This window comes from Equus caballus, chromosome 23, assembly GCF_041296265.1.
Source record: "Equus caballus isolate H_3958 breed thoroughbred chromosome 23, TB-T2T, whole genome shotgun sequence".
Lineage (NCBI taxonomy): Eukaryota > Metazoa > Chordata > Mammalia > Perissodactyla > Equidae > Equus > Equus caballus.
The window spans coordinates 47,969,342-47,984,061 of record NC_091706.1 but is presented as its reverse complement, the minus strand read 5'-3'; the positions used below and the strand labels follow the sequence as shown (position 1 = coordinate 47,984,061).

At 39.6% G+C, this 14,720-nt stretch overlaps 1 protein-coding gene and 1 long non-coding RNA gene across 12 annotated transcripts in view; one reads left to right on the top strand and one right to left on the bottom strand.

Annotated features, from left to right (window-relative positions):
* The window catches only part of FREM1 (FRAS1 related extracellular matrix 1), a 145,451-nt gene that overhangs the window by 113,702 nt on the left and 17,029 nt on the right, over window positions 1–14,720 (top strand). For 9 of the 11 annotated variants that reach the window (XR_011431765.1, XR_011431764.1, XR_011431769.1 and 6 more), the window contains 2 exons: window positions 7,123–7,252; window positions 9,852–9,924. Coding sequence is in view for 7 of the 11 variants with exons in the window: in XM_070249083.1 (XP_070105184.1) it covers window positions 7,123–7,252; window positions 9,852–9,924 (203 nt within the window). In the remaining 4 variants the exon portion in view is untranslated. Of the gene's footprint in view, window positions 1–7,122; window positions 7,253–8,259; window positions 8,512–9,851; window positions 9,925–14,720 lie in introns of those variants that run through there. The other 2 variants (XR_011431766.1, XM_070249084.1) reach the window with 2 other exon arrangements.
* LOC138920498 (uncharacterized) lies at window positions 366–6,768 on the bottom strand. The gene is made up of 3 exons (XR_011431774.1): window positions 6,589–6,768; window positions 5,785–5,876; window positions 366–4,740 (listed from the first exon to the last, which is right to left on the bottom strand). It is a non-coding gene; the product is annotated as an uncharacterized lncRNA (long non-coding RNA).

The following is a 14,720-nucleotide window of genomic DNA, read 5'->3' as shown; positions in this document are numbered from 1 at the left end:
AAGTGGTGTGTGGGCCCACGCCCAGGATCCAAACCTGCAAACTCTGGGCCACGGAAGCAGAGTACATGAACTTAACCACTATGCCACCGCTGGCCCCCCAAAATAATTTTGATTTGATTCTGACATACATTATTTTCTTTAGAGTAGGCAGAGGGAGGTAGAAATTACTCAGCATTTATCTTTATAATTTTTAAATGGTATAGTTGTCCCCGACCTCATTTGTAAGTAGATTTTTTTGGAACAAGAAGCACATTTTTTTGGTAAGAAATAATGTTATGAAGAGTGGGTTGTCTTCCCAAGACAGGCGGCAAGAACTTAGTTGCATATACAATATAAATCACAAGCATGTGCAATATAATTGTTTTCTGCTCTATTTCATTGCTCTTTATTTAATCATTGCAATCACTTAATGAGTTAGGTACTGTCCAAATCCAGAATTTACAGATGAGGAAGTTGAAACAAGGAGACAGGAAGTGACTTTTCCAGGCTCTTGCAGCGAATAGTGAAGCAGCTAGGATTCAGGCCCAGGAAGGACGGCTCTGGAGTCCCCGGTTTTCCTACCACACTGAAGAACTTCTTGCCTACTCTTAACAACTGTGCTAAACTAGCCTAAAGCGAAAGCAGCAGCAGACTTATCTCCCTTCTTTCTCTCCAGACATTGACCACCCAGGCAGCAAGAAAGGAGAAGTACTTACTCTTCAAGGACCACAAGTTTTAGTTGTTATTTCAAAATGTAAATTACAGGTTTTAATATTAGGGTGCACCCCATATCAAAAACACTGAGAATTATGGTACAGCTGATAAAGAATAGACCACTGGATTTAGAGCCAAAGAACAGGGTTTGAGCTTCAGCTCTGCCCTTGACCTAGGTGATCATTGAAGCCTTAGTTATGTCATCTGTCAGATGGGGGCAAGACCAAGATTTGTTTGGAGAAACAAATGAGGTAAAAATATACAAAAGCATCTTGTATACTTAAAGTCCTTGACAAATGTAACTTGTGGTAGTGATTACTATTGTCACTCATTGATGTGGGTACAAAGATTGACTGTTTGAAGAAGTATTCTGGAAACATTTGGGGGCCAGCTAAAGCCCATCTGTAATTAGAAATTGAATCTGTGATGATTTGCAAAGTGGACAATCAATGTGCTTATTAATAATTAAGCTAAATGCTGTGTAACTTTGTGTTCTTGTTTGGCGTAGACAGAGTTAATAGACTAATATATTAATAATAGTATTAACATTCTACATATCCGAAGGAGTGAAAACCTTCTGTAATAAAGCTGAAGGGACTGTTGGGTGCAATCTGGAGCAGAACCGAGGCTATTTTAAAGAACGAGAACCCATGTTCAGTGGGAATGTCCCAGAATCTTGATTGCTAGTAAGTTTTTGCTATGGCAGCATCTCTATAGAATATCAGTCTTGAAGGGTCAATAGATATTTCATTAGAAAAGCTGTTAGGAAATCTTGATTTAATCAAGCTATATTGCTAGCTAGCTAGCTTGCATGCTCTTTAACTGCATCGCATCCCGGAACCGTGGAGATGCTTGTATGCATTGGGAATCTCTGAAAGGAGGATATAGGATGTCGTATATCACAACCTGATTAGACTATAGAACCACCACCACCCCACCCTAGAATAGCTCACAGAACAAGTTGTTCATGAAGTACATTTGGGAGACTTTTTATTGTGAATAGGAACTATTTTAGAACACTGAAATCCATGGAAATTTGCATAAAGATTTAGATTTGGCTAAGTGCCTACATTTCAGGCACTGTGCTAGGTGCTTTTAACAAATGTCTAATTTAATCTGCAAAATACAAGCCTCTGAGGGTGATAAGGAGATCAGGCTCAAAGCATTTCAGTAATTGGCCAGAAGTTACTAAGAGAATGAGTGGCTGAACCAAAAGTGAACCCTGACCACCGGACCTCAAAGTGAGTGCTCATCTGATGGGCCCCTGCCTTGGCATGACTCACTCATCAGCTCATGTCTGTTCTCCAGTCCAGCTTGAATAGCAAGATGATCTCCAGAACTCCCAAACTAAGTTACACAGGACCCACATCATTCATCAGAAACACCTTTGCAGACCACAGAATGTAGCCAACTTCTGACCAAGGCAGTTTCATAACATATCTCCTATGTTGACCTGTTTCTTGTGCCCAGTGTAAAAAAGTCAACTTCAAAAGAAAAGTTGACCCCCACTGCAGTTCTTAGTAACTCAGCGGCAGCTTCTCCAGCTGTCATATGCTTCCAAGCTCTCTGATTCTTCTCCTTCCTCTGGCTACCCTCATTGTAGCCATTCTATTATTCATTCTTAGCCTTAAAAGAGAAGAGACAAAAGAAATAAAAAAGAAACGAATTTCTGACAAGCGAACTTTGGAACGTTTGAGCAACTTTTATGAAACACCTTGTAGGGGAAGAGGTTGAAACTATTGGCTAGGTAAAGCTTTTGCATTACCTGCAAGCCAGAAGTTAAAAATATTTATCTCCAGACTAGATCTAAGGAAGCTCAGAGGAAGGGAAGGGAAATAGCACTTATCAAGGACCCACTGTGTACAGGCGCTTTATACCTATTAACGAATTTTAATTTTCATCATTTGATGTGAATATAATTCTCCTCATTTTAAAGATAATGAAAACTGAGGCCCAGAGAGACTGAGTAACTGACCATAATCGCACACCGAGAAGTAGTTGCAAGATTTGTCTGACTCCAAAGCACTTGTTTTGGGGACTCTCTGTGCTGCCTCCTAACTAAACACTGTTTCCCCATTATCACGGGAGAAAGGCAAAAATGAAAACACAGGTGTCTGTAGTATTAGACTATGGAGCTTAAGGCCATTCTCTTTGAATTGATAGGTCTTAAACTGAATACTTGGAAAAATATTTTTAACATTTCAATTTCCTTAAGTCATATGCTACTTGATTATAAATGACGATCTAGTTATAAGAATAATTTAATCACAATTTTAGCTTCTATAAAAACTTTCACTGAGAAGCCAAAAATACTTAAAGACTATTCATTAAGGTCCATTTAACTCTCTGAAGTACAGACTCATCATTCTCACGCAATGGGAAGTGAGGGGACTGACGCACAGAGCAGCCAAGGACCTGTGTCACGTGCTTTTGTTAACCTAGTTAATGTCCCAAATCCAAAACTAGAGTTTTAATCCCCAATGTTTCTTTCAGTTCATTGTTCATTTATATAAATGAATAAAGCAGCCACAAAATAAAATGTCAGAAAGTATATATTTTTGCCTCCACCTCAACACTGTTGACATTTGGAGCCAGATAATTGTCATGGGGTGGGGGTCGGGGGTGGGGTGGAGTGGGGTAGGTGTCCCGTGCATTGCAGGATGTTTAGCAGAATCCCTGGCCCCTACCCACTAGATACCAGTATCACCCTCTTCCCAGTTGTGACAATCAAAGCTGCCTCTAGATGTAGCCAAATGCTAGGAACCATGCACATGCTTAGGGAATAGAATAGATGTGTGTTAAGAGGTCATGCTTTATGGTAGAATGCTCTTTTATCAATGCCATCTTTCTCTCTATTCTAATGAAGTCTAGTAATAGCCAAAGAATCCAGGGCTAGAAAGTCAGGGCTAGAAAGAACATATGAGGATCATCTAGCCTAGCATTTCTTCCAATTGTATGAAATATGATGTTAATAAGCCTGGGGAGAAAAAAAGTTTCATGGTCCACTAGCTTGGGAAACAGTGGGCTAAATAAGACTCATTCACTCATTTAACAAGTATTCATTGAGCACTTACTATGTCCTTGTCTCTCTACAAGGGACTTGGGGATACATCAGGGAACCAAAGACCCCTGCTTACTTGAAGCATATGTAGTATATAAGTAAATGAAACAGTATATTATTCATGATACATACATTGGAAAATGAAAAAGTTGGTCAGGATAAGGGTGATCACAGATGCTAGACTTTGGGGATGGATTGCAAATTTAAATGGGGTGTTTAAACAGCTTTTCTTGTGCCTGACTTCGAGTTAGTGAGTGGCAGTGGGACCAGAAGCATGATGACCTCTAATCCAGTTTAATTGCCGCTGCTCCATCCTACGTCTTTCATTCACAACGGTGGTTGTTGGAACCCCAAACTTAGTTTGCACATTAAATCAAATTTTCTATTGCCACGAGTTCCCCCAAAATCGCTTAGGGAAGTGTTTCTCCACTGAGGATGAGTTTTCCCCCAAGGGACATTTGGAAATGTCTGAAAACTGTTTTTGATTGTCGTAACTGGAGGGCAGTGGTATGATTGTATCTGATAGGTTGAAACCAAAAGTGCTGCTAAACACTTTACAATGCACAGGACAGCCTCCCACAGCAAAGAATTAACTGGTCCCAAATGTCAATAGTGTCAAGGTTCAGAAACCCCTGAAGGAGGTCCCACCTCCCGCTAAATGACTTGAAATGATCGCCATGAGTTTTGCAGTGTGTCTGTAAATTTCATTTCTGAGTCAATGATGTTAGGAGAAGGGAGGGATCACTAAGATGTGAAGATTTGAACCAACCCTTGTCTACATGACACCTACACATCCAGAGCTTTCCAAATTTCTCTCATGGGTCCCTGCATGTGGTTATCTATATGACGCCAAGCATACAGCTGTGTGGTTTCTTGCAGGGAGAGTTCCCAAGGGATTGACTACATCGCTTACGTTGCTTTCAGCTGTTTGTGAAGGACTTAAGCAACCACAGTCTCAGTGTAGAAAGATCTTCTCAAATAGAATACTGCAAAAAATAAAAAACACATTCAAAACATGTGTTGCATATATCCTGTAGGTATGGAAATGCTTTGTGATTTGAATATTTTTCTAGAGAATATATAGCCTGGCTTAAATTTCATGGCTTTTGAATAGATCTTTATTTTTTGTAGTAAATAGTTTTAAGAAAATAAAATAGAACATTGTGTAATGACAACCTTAACCTCTAAGCACTACGTGACATTCTAATGGTGTATCAGGGAAATGCACACACTTTCCCAAACACCGAGACTCTTTATGCTTTGAAGCTGAACAGCTCTCTGTGTGGTCCCCTTATGGATCTAGATGAGAAATCAAATTGCATTTAGCCTTAGGCCTTGAGGTCACTTGGATCTGCAGAGTGACAGTGATGGATTTTTGCTTGTCATGGTCAGCATTAGCAATGGATGGATTCTCAGAAGATTGGATATTGAACCTTACTGAGACTTAGCTGAAATCCATCCATATTTACCTATTTCACTCATTCCCACCACTCTCCTTTCCTTCCTGTTTCATCTTTCTGTCTTTTCCTTCAATCATTCTTGCTGATTTTTTTTCCTTTCTCATTTAGCTGGATCCTTTAGGAATTCTTTACAACATGCATTTTCTATTGGCATTTATAATATCCTTGTTGCTTGTTATCTTGTGATTCTTTAAGCATGGTCTTTTACTTCTTTATTTGTTGATCTGTTTCATGCCAGATTTCAATTCAGTTGCATCAAAAACCCATGAGGGTCCCAATATTATTTAACATAAGGATCTTGTTTTCGTGTCAAAATTTTATGAAGCCCAGCGTGCCTGTAACAATAAATTTCATGTCTATTGATTGAAGAAACATCTATGTTCATATAGATTCACGGACCTCTGCAATAATTCCATGCTCCCACACTACTCTTGTTCCACTGGCCCATGGTCCTTAGAGTACGAAACAGTGCTATTGAGTTTATTTTGCTAGTGAAGTTAATCTATAGGATGTAACTGTGACATGTGATTGATGCAAGAACAAAAAGTGGTTATTAGAGGATAAACATACCGTCTAATATGAATGGTCCTGGGAAAGTCTGGAGAGCTCTGTGAAATTTGTGAACTCCATGCTCCACACAGGGGCACCCAGAATTTCTAGTTCTGCAAGGAAAGAAAATTGTAAAAAGTAATGTAAAAATCTAGAAGAAAAAGCCTGAATCCAGTTGGAAGTTTAGGAATACAGTGAGGCAACCACTGAGGGTTTTGTAAGTGCAGAATGAAGGGGAAATGAGAAAAGCAAAAGCAATGGAAATATGTTCAATGGTTGTAGTGAAGATTGCTTGTGTCTTTTATCTTGCTGAAGGTTACGGGGGTAAAAAAGATTAGAACATGTTTGGAGAGAAATGTTTAGATGAAACGTTTCAAGTTTTTTCACCTCAAAAGGGAAATATTTCAGAGTAAAGATAAAACTGTATTCCTCTGCTTGAGCTCAAACAACAAAAGTCATGAAGAACTTTACTGGGGAAGAAGAACGGTCAAGGAGGAACGGAACATTTGACTTCAGGTTTATGCTGGGAATTTCGTCTCTGCTATCTATTAGCTTTGTCACAGCTTCTGCCTTTGAATTAGTTATTTAACTTCTCTTAGGCTCATTTTCTTTTCTAAAAAAAGAAAAAAGTTCCTCTCCATATTATGAGAATTAAAGAAGACAGTTTCCATCAAATACTGGGCTCACTAAATATATGATGGGAAAAAAAGACCACCCTGTATTTATCAGGTTTATTCAGTTGCGTAGCTGCATCCAAGCTACATATTAGCACAGCCCTTTTATAGGCCCAGAAGAAGGAACAGATAATGGTTATAAAACACTTACGCATTTTAATTCCCAGGCACATCCTCAAAGATAACTTGATATTAAACTGAACCCAAGTTCAGAGAAGATCTGTGTCTGGAACAGTTCTTGTTGCACTGATGAAGAAAGCCAAGGGATCAGAGAGAAGATTTCACATCAATGTCCTTTCCAAAAGTGAATGTCTCCTTGAACCTCACAACTGGTTCCTTTCCTTTCAAAACATTCAAGTTTGAGTCACTCTTTTGTCATTAATAACTGTGGGACCGCCAACAGTCTTTTAACCTTAGTTTCTGCATTTGCAAAATGGAATTCTAATACTTGCCCTGTCTACCTCATGGCATTGTTGTAAGCCTCAAACGAGATAATGTTAGTGCAAGTTGTTTGTGAACTAAAACATACCAAACAAGTGTAAGGAATTTTTAGCACTCGTCAGTGAACCACCTCTGTCATCGTGACGTGAACCAGTGGTTCAGTCTCTTCCCCAGCAGAGAATCCCTCTGGGCATTTACTCTGCATTTCTTATGATTTTCTCTTTTCTTTTCCTTTCACGCACAGTCTGGAACTGAAGTGGTCTCATGTTGAATGGTCACAGACTGAATATGAGATCTGTGAGAACGTGGGCATGTTGCCCTTGGAAATTACCAGAAGGGGATATTCCATGGACTCAGCCTTTGTGAGTGTGAAGGTAATATCTCTAAAATGTGAACGGTCAAGCTAAAACTTAGGTTGCTGGTTGGTGCCTTTGATTATTTTCTTAGAAAAAATCAGAGTAACCAAGGAAACTTCAAACTGCAGGAATGGCCAACTGTTCTGGAGAGTCCGAGAACAACATCTCCTGGTCCCTCCATCCTTTATCCGGCTTCATTAGCTCCCAGATATGATATTTCTAACCCGTTTTTAGTTCTTAAATCTGGTCATTAAGTCTTGAAATTTGATTTCACAGGGAATTGTATCCAACCTAGTGAATTTGGGCCAAACTCTGCTTTGGAAAGAAAGGTTGTATGCAAGACATTCTGTGAGGTACCCAGAGCAAATTTCAGTCCCCAAATGGCTTTCTCTTACTATGCACTAGGATCACTTCCTGTGGTCTCAGTGGATGAGGAAAATCAGGGGACACACTTATCCTAAGAGTCACCCAAGTCATGCAAAATTAGGAGGGCGTATATCAATACAGGCTTCCCGAAATATAAGGAATATTCGGTAACCACTTTTGGATTAGTCAACTTGCTACTGCTTTCCACTGACATAGACCATGGAGCACAACCTATGGCTTCCAGAACTGACGGAATTTCTTAGGCGTTGCTATCACAATAGCACTTCAAGAGAACAAGAGCATGGAAAGCTTTTACATACTAATGATGGCGAACGAGCCTTAAAGACTTTCCTCCTCAGTCTAATGAAAAGGGCACTGATGTTAGCTTCTGGAAAAATAGCATCTCAGTTAAGTCTCAATTACAATAATAAATTCAAATCACCCTCAGAACCTTGTGCACCTAAATTCCAACATCTCCAGACTCAGTATTTATGTTTCTAGTGAGCAGGGATAGGCTCTTCTCCCCAGATCTGTGGGTGCTTTATTGTTATTAAAACATCAGACAACTTGATACACTCTATAATTTTCTGGCAGATTGTTTATGGAAAAAGAAAGAATCTGCCTGGATGGTTTTCCAGTAATCATCTGTTCCTCCATAGGAAGCACCATATGCCTGAGTCTGGAATTTTGGGCCACACTACCATTCACCTTGCCAGGGAGAAAGAACATACGTGGTGTGACATGGAACCTTTTTTCTACTTAAGCTGACTGCACACTGTGAACCTGCCAGCTGAGTGTGCAGGCCTTCATCAAACAGCCCTGAGTCCTGCAGGGACGACGCTCCCCACAGTACCCTTTGCTGCTTTATTCCAGAGTTTATTGGCTGCTTGACTGGGAGCAAGAACAAGAGAGTACTTTTACCTCTGTGGTTTGCCCTGGTTTGAATCACGTACCTTCGCCGGATTGATTTCTCCAACCACCTTGCCTCAGACCATTCCTTTTCTGTAAACCCATAAGATTCTGTAAACTCAGTGGTGGTAAATACTAGGTAATTGCACATGCAAGAACCATGCGGAGAAATGTACCTTACAGCATATGGTGGATACAGGTGTACAATGGGCTTCCTTTTCACAATGAAAGGCTGTTCAGGAGGAGCCTTGGCATTGTAGACAAAGAGCAACTGGGATCTTGGGAGCTAATACCCTTCTTCAGCAAAATGTCTCCACTGCAGACCCATCCACAGACGTTAGGGCCTTTGATTAGAAATACACTTCCTTTGTATGAAAGTGAAGAAATATACTAACCCACTTTCCTGACCATCTTAGATCTCTTAAAGAAATGTGCTAGGTACCAACTGCCTACTGTGCTTACACAGGGTTCTCATTCAAGAACCTCTTTCCCAGACTACCCAAGGACACTATTCTTACCATATATTTAGGCTCCTTCTAGGGGAAGTTAAGGCCTTGATTTCAGAGCCCTTAAATCACCTCTGGCTTTTAGCCGTGGGGGTGGGGGACTGGGGATCAGTCAATAGTCTCTTTAGAGTGGATTTTTTCTTTTCTTTTCTTTTCTTTTCTTTTTTTTACAACTTACTTGATGGAGCCCCTAAAGTCCTTGGTTCTGAGTGTGGATTGCCTTTGTGGGGCTGTTCACCAGGTCTCTCATCCCCACAAAGCTCTCATTCATTTCTGTGAAGAGGGAGGTTTCATCCACACGGGAAAATGGACCAGGCTTGTTTTAGTTCATCTCGTCTAAAGGTTTTCAGTGCTGTGGAGCTCTCAGGATAACTCACAGCTGCCTGACAGATCTTCCCTCAGGTTGTCAGGAGAGCCTGCCTTGCTTCTCCTCCCACTCCTCCCCCACCTCCCCCTCCCTTTCCTCTCAGGCACCATCTTAAAACCAGGTTGGGGTAGAAGGAAGGCAATGAAATAAATGATACTTATAACAAAGAGAAAAATATTGTTTAAAATTCATGTTACTTTCTCCAATAACTGAAGCATTTATAAAGGAGAAGCCAAAAAAAAAAGCTTTACTTTTACTTTTATTGGTATTAGTCTAGAAAAACATTATCTGTAAGGAAGACCCATATAGCCTGGATCTAAAATGGTTTACTATAATAAAAAAAAAAAACACCTTTATGTTAAAAACAGATTTAAGAGCATGAGTTTAGTCTAGTATGAGACTAGACTACATGTTTCTCTATTATAGAATATTTATTTTATTAAAAAAAGACATTTTTTTTCCCTCTAAGGTCAACCAAGTGTCAGCTACAGTTGGGAAAGATTTTACCCTGACTTCATCTAAACTGATTCAGTTTGACCCAGGTACGTTTTGTGTCTACAGTTCGTTTCATGTTTTTGTGAGAAAGTCTGGAGATTGTGGAGAAGGCAGAATATCACGCAACTTCAGCCACCTAGAAACTCCCCGGGGACCCATATCACCCCACTGCAAGAGAGATCTGTTTGGACTTGAGGTTTTGCCCCTCGCGTTTCATTACCGGTGAATATTTGTTTAAAATGAGAAGAAAGATCATAACAAATAACAAATACCAAAGCAAACATCCAAGAAATCCAGAAAAAATAATGCCATTTAAAAAATTATTTAAGGGCCTGACCCAAAGCTGAAATAATTTAATTGCCTTATATTTTTATGGGAATTTTCAGAATGTTATATTCACGTGGATTCCTAAAGGGCATTTCTAAATGATCTCTCTTGGAATAAGTTGATATGAGGAGATTCCAGGGGAAATTATGATTTAATTAGATAGCACATATTTTGTTTTAAATTTGTGGGAAAAAATTTCTAGGTGCAAAAGTCAACATCAAAGTGTAGTGCCTGCCCTCAAGGATGGTCTATTGTGTCAGAAATACAGACGTGAAAACAATTACTAGTGCTTTGGGACTCAGAGGATGAGCCATTGTTCTGGCTAAGGAAAATCCTAGAAGATTTCCCAGGGGAGGTGGTATTCTGAGCAGAGAAGAAGAAGAAGGGGCCTGCAGGTGACACTTTTGGGGAGTTGAACCTAAAGCGCCTTCTTTCCCTGGCTTCTGTAGATGGGGGCAAGTGGTTCTTTCTCACTGCGCTACATGGTTCTCTCTCTTTCCCTCTGGTCTGGGACTCAGATGGGATGGACCTGGATCACCTGGGTAGCTTAAAAACAGAAATGGATTTTCTCACAGTTCTGGAGGTTAGAAGTTCAAGATCAAATTGTCAGCAAGGTTGATTCCTTCTGAGGGCTGTGAGAGAGAATCTGTTCCATGCCTCTCTTCCATGCTCCGGTGGTTTGCTGGAATCTCTGGTGTTCCTTGGCTTCTGCTGTATCACTTGATCTCTGCCTTCATCTGCACATAGTGTTCTTCTTGTGTGTGTGTGTGTGTGTGTGTGTGTCCAAATTTTCCCTTTTTATAAGGAACCAATCATAATGGATTAATGTCCACTCTACTCTAGTATGACTTCATCTTAACTAAAACTAATGACATCCATAATGACCTTATTTGCAAATAAGGTCACATTCTAAGGTACTGGGAGTTGGGACTTAAACATATGGATTTTTGAGCAACACAGTTCAATCTAGAACGATGAGCCTTACATTTGACATTCAACGACCCAAAAATTGTTGCTGGCCTCTTTCCTGTGACATTTACATTTCTGACTTGCATAAGTTTGCTCCTCAGGCTGACCACACTTTGTGAGAACGATTCCCGTTGTGTATTTGATATCTCCCCTCGCCCGCGTGGTCTGGTCAATCCCAAGAGGAAGGGATTTGATGCATTTGCATTATGCTCCTTTTGTACTTCGTGTTAAGGCAGTTCCAACCTTTCACTTTGGGAGAGCCAAGAGTCTTTGTAAGATGTCATCTTTATTATTTGAGGTCTGATTGTCACAAGATGAGGAGTGATTTTGGCTTTCAGTAGATTTTGAGCAGCCCCCCAGGTGCTCTGCTTGGATTGATAGGAGCTAGAATGTATCACACTGGAGGCGTCTCTGAAATCTGCCTCTTGGCGATTCCACTGGATAAGATAAACACTCATTTGTCTAGAAGAGTTTACATGCTCTTTTGAGTAGATACTAATGACTTCTAGGGGCCCTAAATAGTCATGATTTTAGAGATTATTTAGACATTTTAAGAAAAAATAAACATATCTCTTAAATTAAAAAGAAACGACACTTGGCTATTCATTGTTCTGGAACTTGTTAGCTAGAAACGGTTTCATAAGCTGAAGTCTTACTTTAGAAACTTTTGAAGTTCCCGAGCCCACAGGTCCTATAAATGTTTATTTACTCTCATATTGTTACTCCTCGCCTCTTTTGGTTTGGTGTCCGCCTGCCACACCCTCCACTTTTGCCCAAAGCAATCTGTTCATTTCTTTAAAAATAGCAGCTTCCATGATTGGTGAAGAAACAGAGAGTGAGAAATCACAGACAGTGGGATAGTAAAAGGTTTGAGAACTCTTGGGAGCAAGCTGGAGAGAAATTGAGAGGCTTTCCAGTCTAGTGAGCTCCACTCAAGGAAGCTTGTCTTGTAGACTTTGCACCAAACCAAAAACTAAACCTGACTGCTTTGCATTCAGCTACGGTGACTAATCTTGAGTTGAAGTGTAAATATCCTTAAGAAAATGATTGTTTTCCTTTAAATGTGTTTCCTTTAAATGTGTGTTCTTGAAAGATTTGCTGCATTCTTAATTGAGGCTTCGTCATTCCTAAGAGTCAAAATGTTTTCAAAAGGAACAGATCTCTAATGTGACATTCACTAAAAAACATTGAGAAAATGTCTTTCAATAGCAAAATAGCTTTGCAGGAAAATATCCAGGAATTAACCTACTCCGTAAAGTGGGGTATGTCTGCATAAAATGACACCTTCTCTCTCCTCTTCAGCACCTTTTTTTAATGGGAACAGGGGGGCAGTTCCAACCTTCTGAAATCGCTTATAATCTCAGTGATTTAACAAATACTTTGCACCTTGAAAGTGGGAGAGGAAGGAAAAAGAGAAACCAAAAGAGTTCTTACTTCCAATCTCATTAACCTAAAAAAGTTGGTCATATGTGCACACCTGGTAGGCATAGAAACAAAGCTGAAATGCAGGCAAACAAATCAGAAGCATTTAAGTGAAACTTGGAATAGATTTTCTCTAACCATCTGGTTCTACTCCACAAGGTCTGACAAAAACTTTAAGGTTTTTTTGCAGGAAGGAAGGGGTACTATAATTTTTAAAAAATGATTCTTAAAATGAGGGAGCAATTGGTTGGGACTTGGAAATATTTTTCTGTATTGGATTTTTATTTGAATAATGCTTAATGTTATGGGCTTTGAAAGTCAAAAGAGTTCTCTGAATATTAAAAATCTGAGTATTCATATGCTTTCTTCATTGTCTACCCTCTTATCTCTTCTTGCCACTTTTATTATATCAGCTTCCTATGTGGTCTCCCAACTTCTAGCCTCTCTGCCTTTGCCTCTCAATCTTCCCACATCACATGTTCAGTTCCATTTTTCTCAGAAATCCATTTTCAAGAGCCTTCCCTGTTGCCTATGGTTTAAAGTCTGAATCCAGCCACCTAGTATCCAGGCCTTTCTGCCATCTGACTGCACACTGCCAATGCAGCCTTACCACTTCCTGTCGGTGACCTCTATTCCAGCGAGCTAATCTGTTCAGCCTTCCTTGGTCAAGTCATCTGCTTCGCTATCTCCAGGCCTTTGCTCATGTTGTTTTCCCATTTCCTCCCTCCAAACCCTTCCAACTCTGGAGCCCACATATAGTATTTACCATCTATTCTATATCTTTGGGCAACTAATTATACATGGCCTTGAATAATTGACTTTTCTGGTGCTGACATCTTGTCTCTTCAAAGAGGTTTTAAATTCCTTTATATCAGGGCTTGCTTGTGTTACACGTTTGGTATTCTCCATAGCATCTAAAGCAAAGGGAAGTACATAATAGATACAGAATATAAGTGTTAATGGATTGATTCATCCATCAATGAGATGGGAATTATATAGTATTTTATATTAGATGCTTCAACTTCTGTTTTTGCAAGGACTATGAAAGTAATTGATTTGAGAACTCAATTTATAGTGAAAGCTTAACAAATTAGCTGTCAGCCTAGTTTTTTAAAAGATTATTTCAAATAATTAATTTTTTCAAATACTTTTCAAATAATTTTTTAAGTGCAACCAAGAGCAGGATAGTGAACAGTTTCATGTTTCCACTGGATTCTGTTGGGAATCAATGAGACTTTGATTAGATCATGAAATCTATATGCAGCATCCTTTCAAGGAGGCCATCATATAGATGGCAAAATTGAGAGGCATAAATCTGTAGCAAAGAATCCACAAGGAGAAAAAGAATCCAGATTTTCAGAAGAGAAGGCTAGAAAAAAACAAGCTTAACTGCTTTTATAGAGGGGTTTATGGGAACAAAAGCACTCAAATAGCCAATGAGTAAATGAGAAGGAGTAAAGTTTTCAGAACTTTGCCCTAGAAGGTTAAATTATGTTTATCATCTTTTTTCCCCTTCAACTTGAGCATTCTTTCTCCACTAAACAGTACTTTCTTTTCTTCCTGCCACCACTTTCTCTTCTAAATAAACTCAGGGAAATGTCCTGTAATCCACATCATGGAAACAGATCGGGATTAGACAATCTCGGAAGTTTCTTCCAGCTTGAATATTTTATGTTTCTGGGGTTGCTTTGCCTACCATCTTAGTGGCGACAGGATGGCTGGGGATATGTAACATCAAAACTGTTCTGTTTCAGGTTCACAAAATTACTGTGGACCAAGCTTGATTGTAACTCCACGAACAGAGGCAGACAGAAAGAGAAAAAAAATTGGCTCTATCTACTTCTAGAACCCCCAGCCCATAAATTCTGTCTAGGAGGATATTAAACTGCTGAGTATTACATCATCAGAAAAAGCATTTGCAGGCTAGAAGGATCTCAGGAAGCAGGGCAGCAGAAGGATGCAGCTGTCTTTAGAAATCAATCATTTCAAGGGTTCCATGAATAGCATGAAGTACCATCCAATAATCAGTTTTAACTGTCTACATCAACCTCTTAAGATTTTTGAAACTATTAAGATTTTAAGATTGCAGTACTTGTTTATTCTTAAGAAGTGAAGGGGCAGGTTG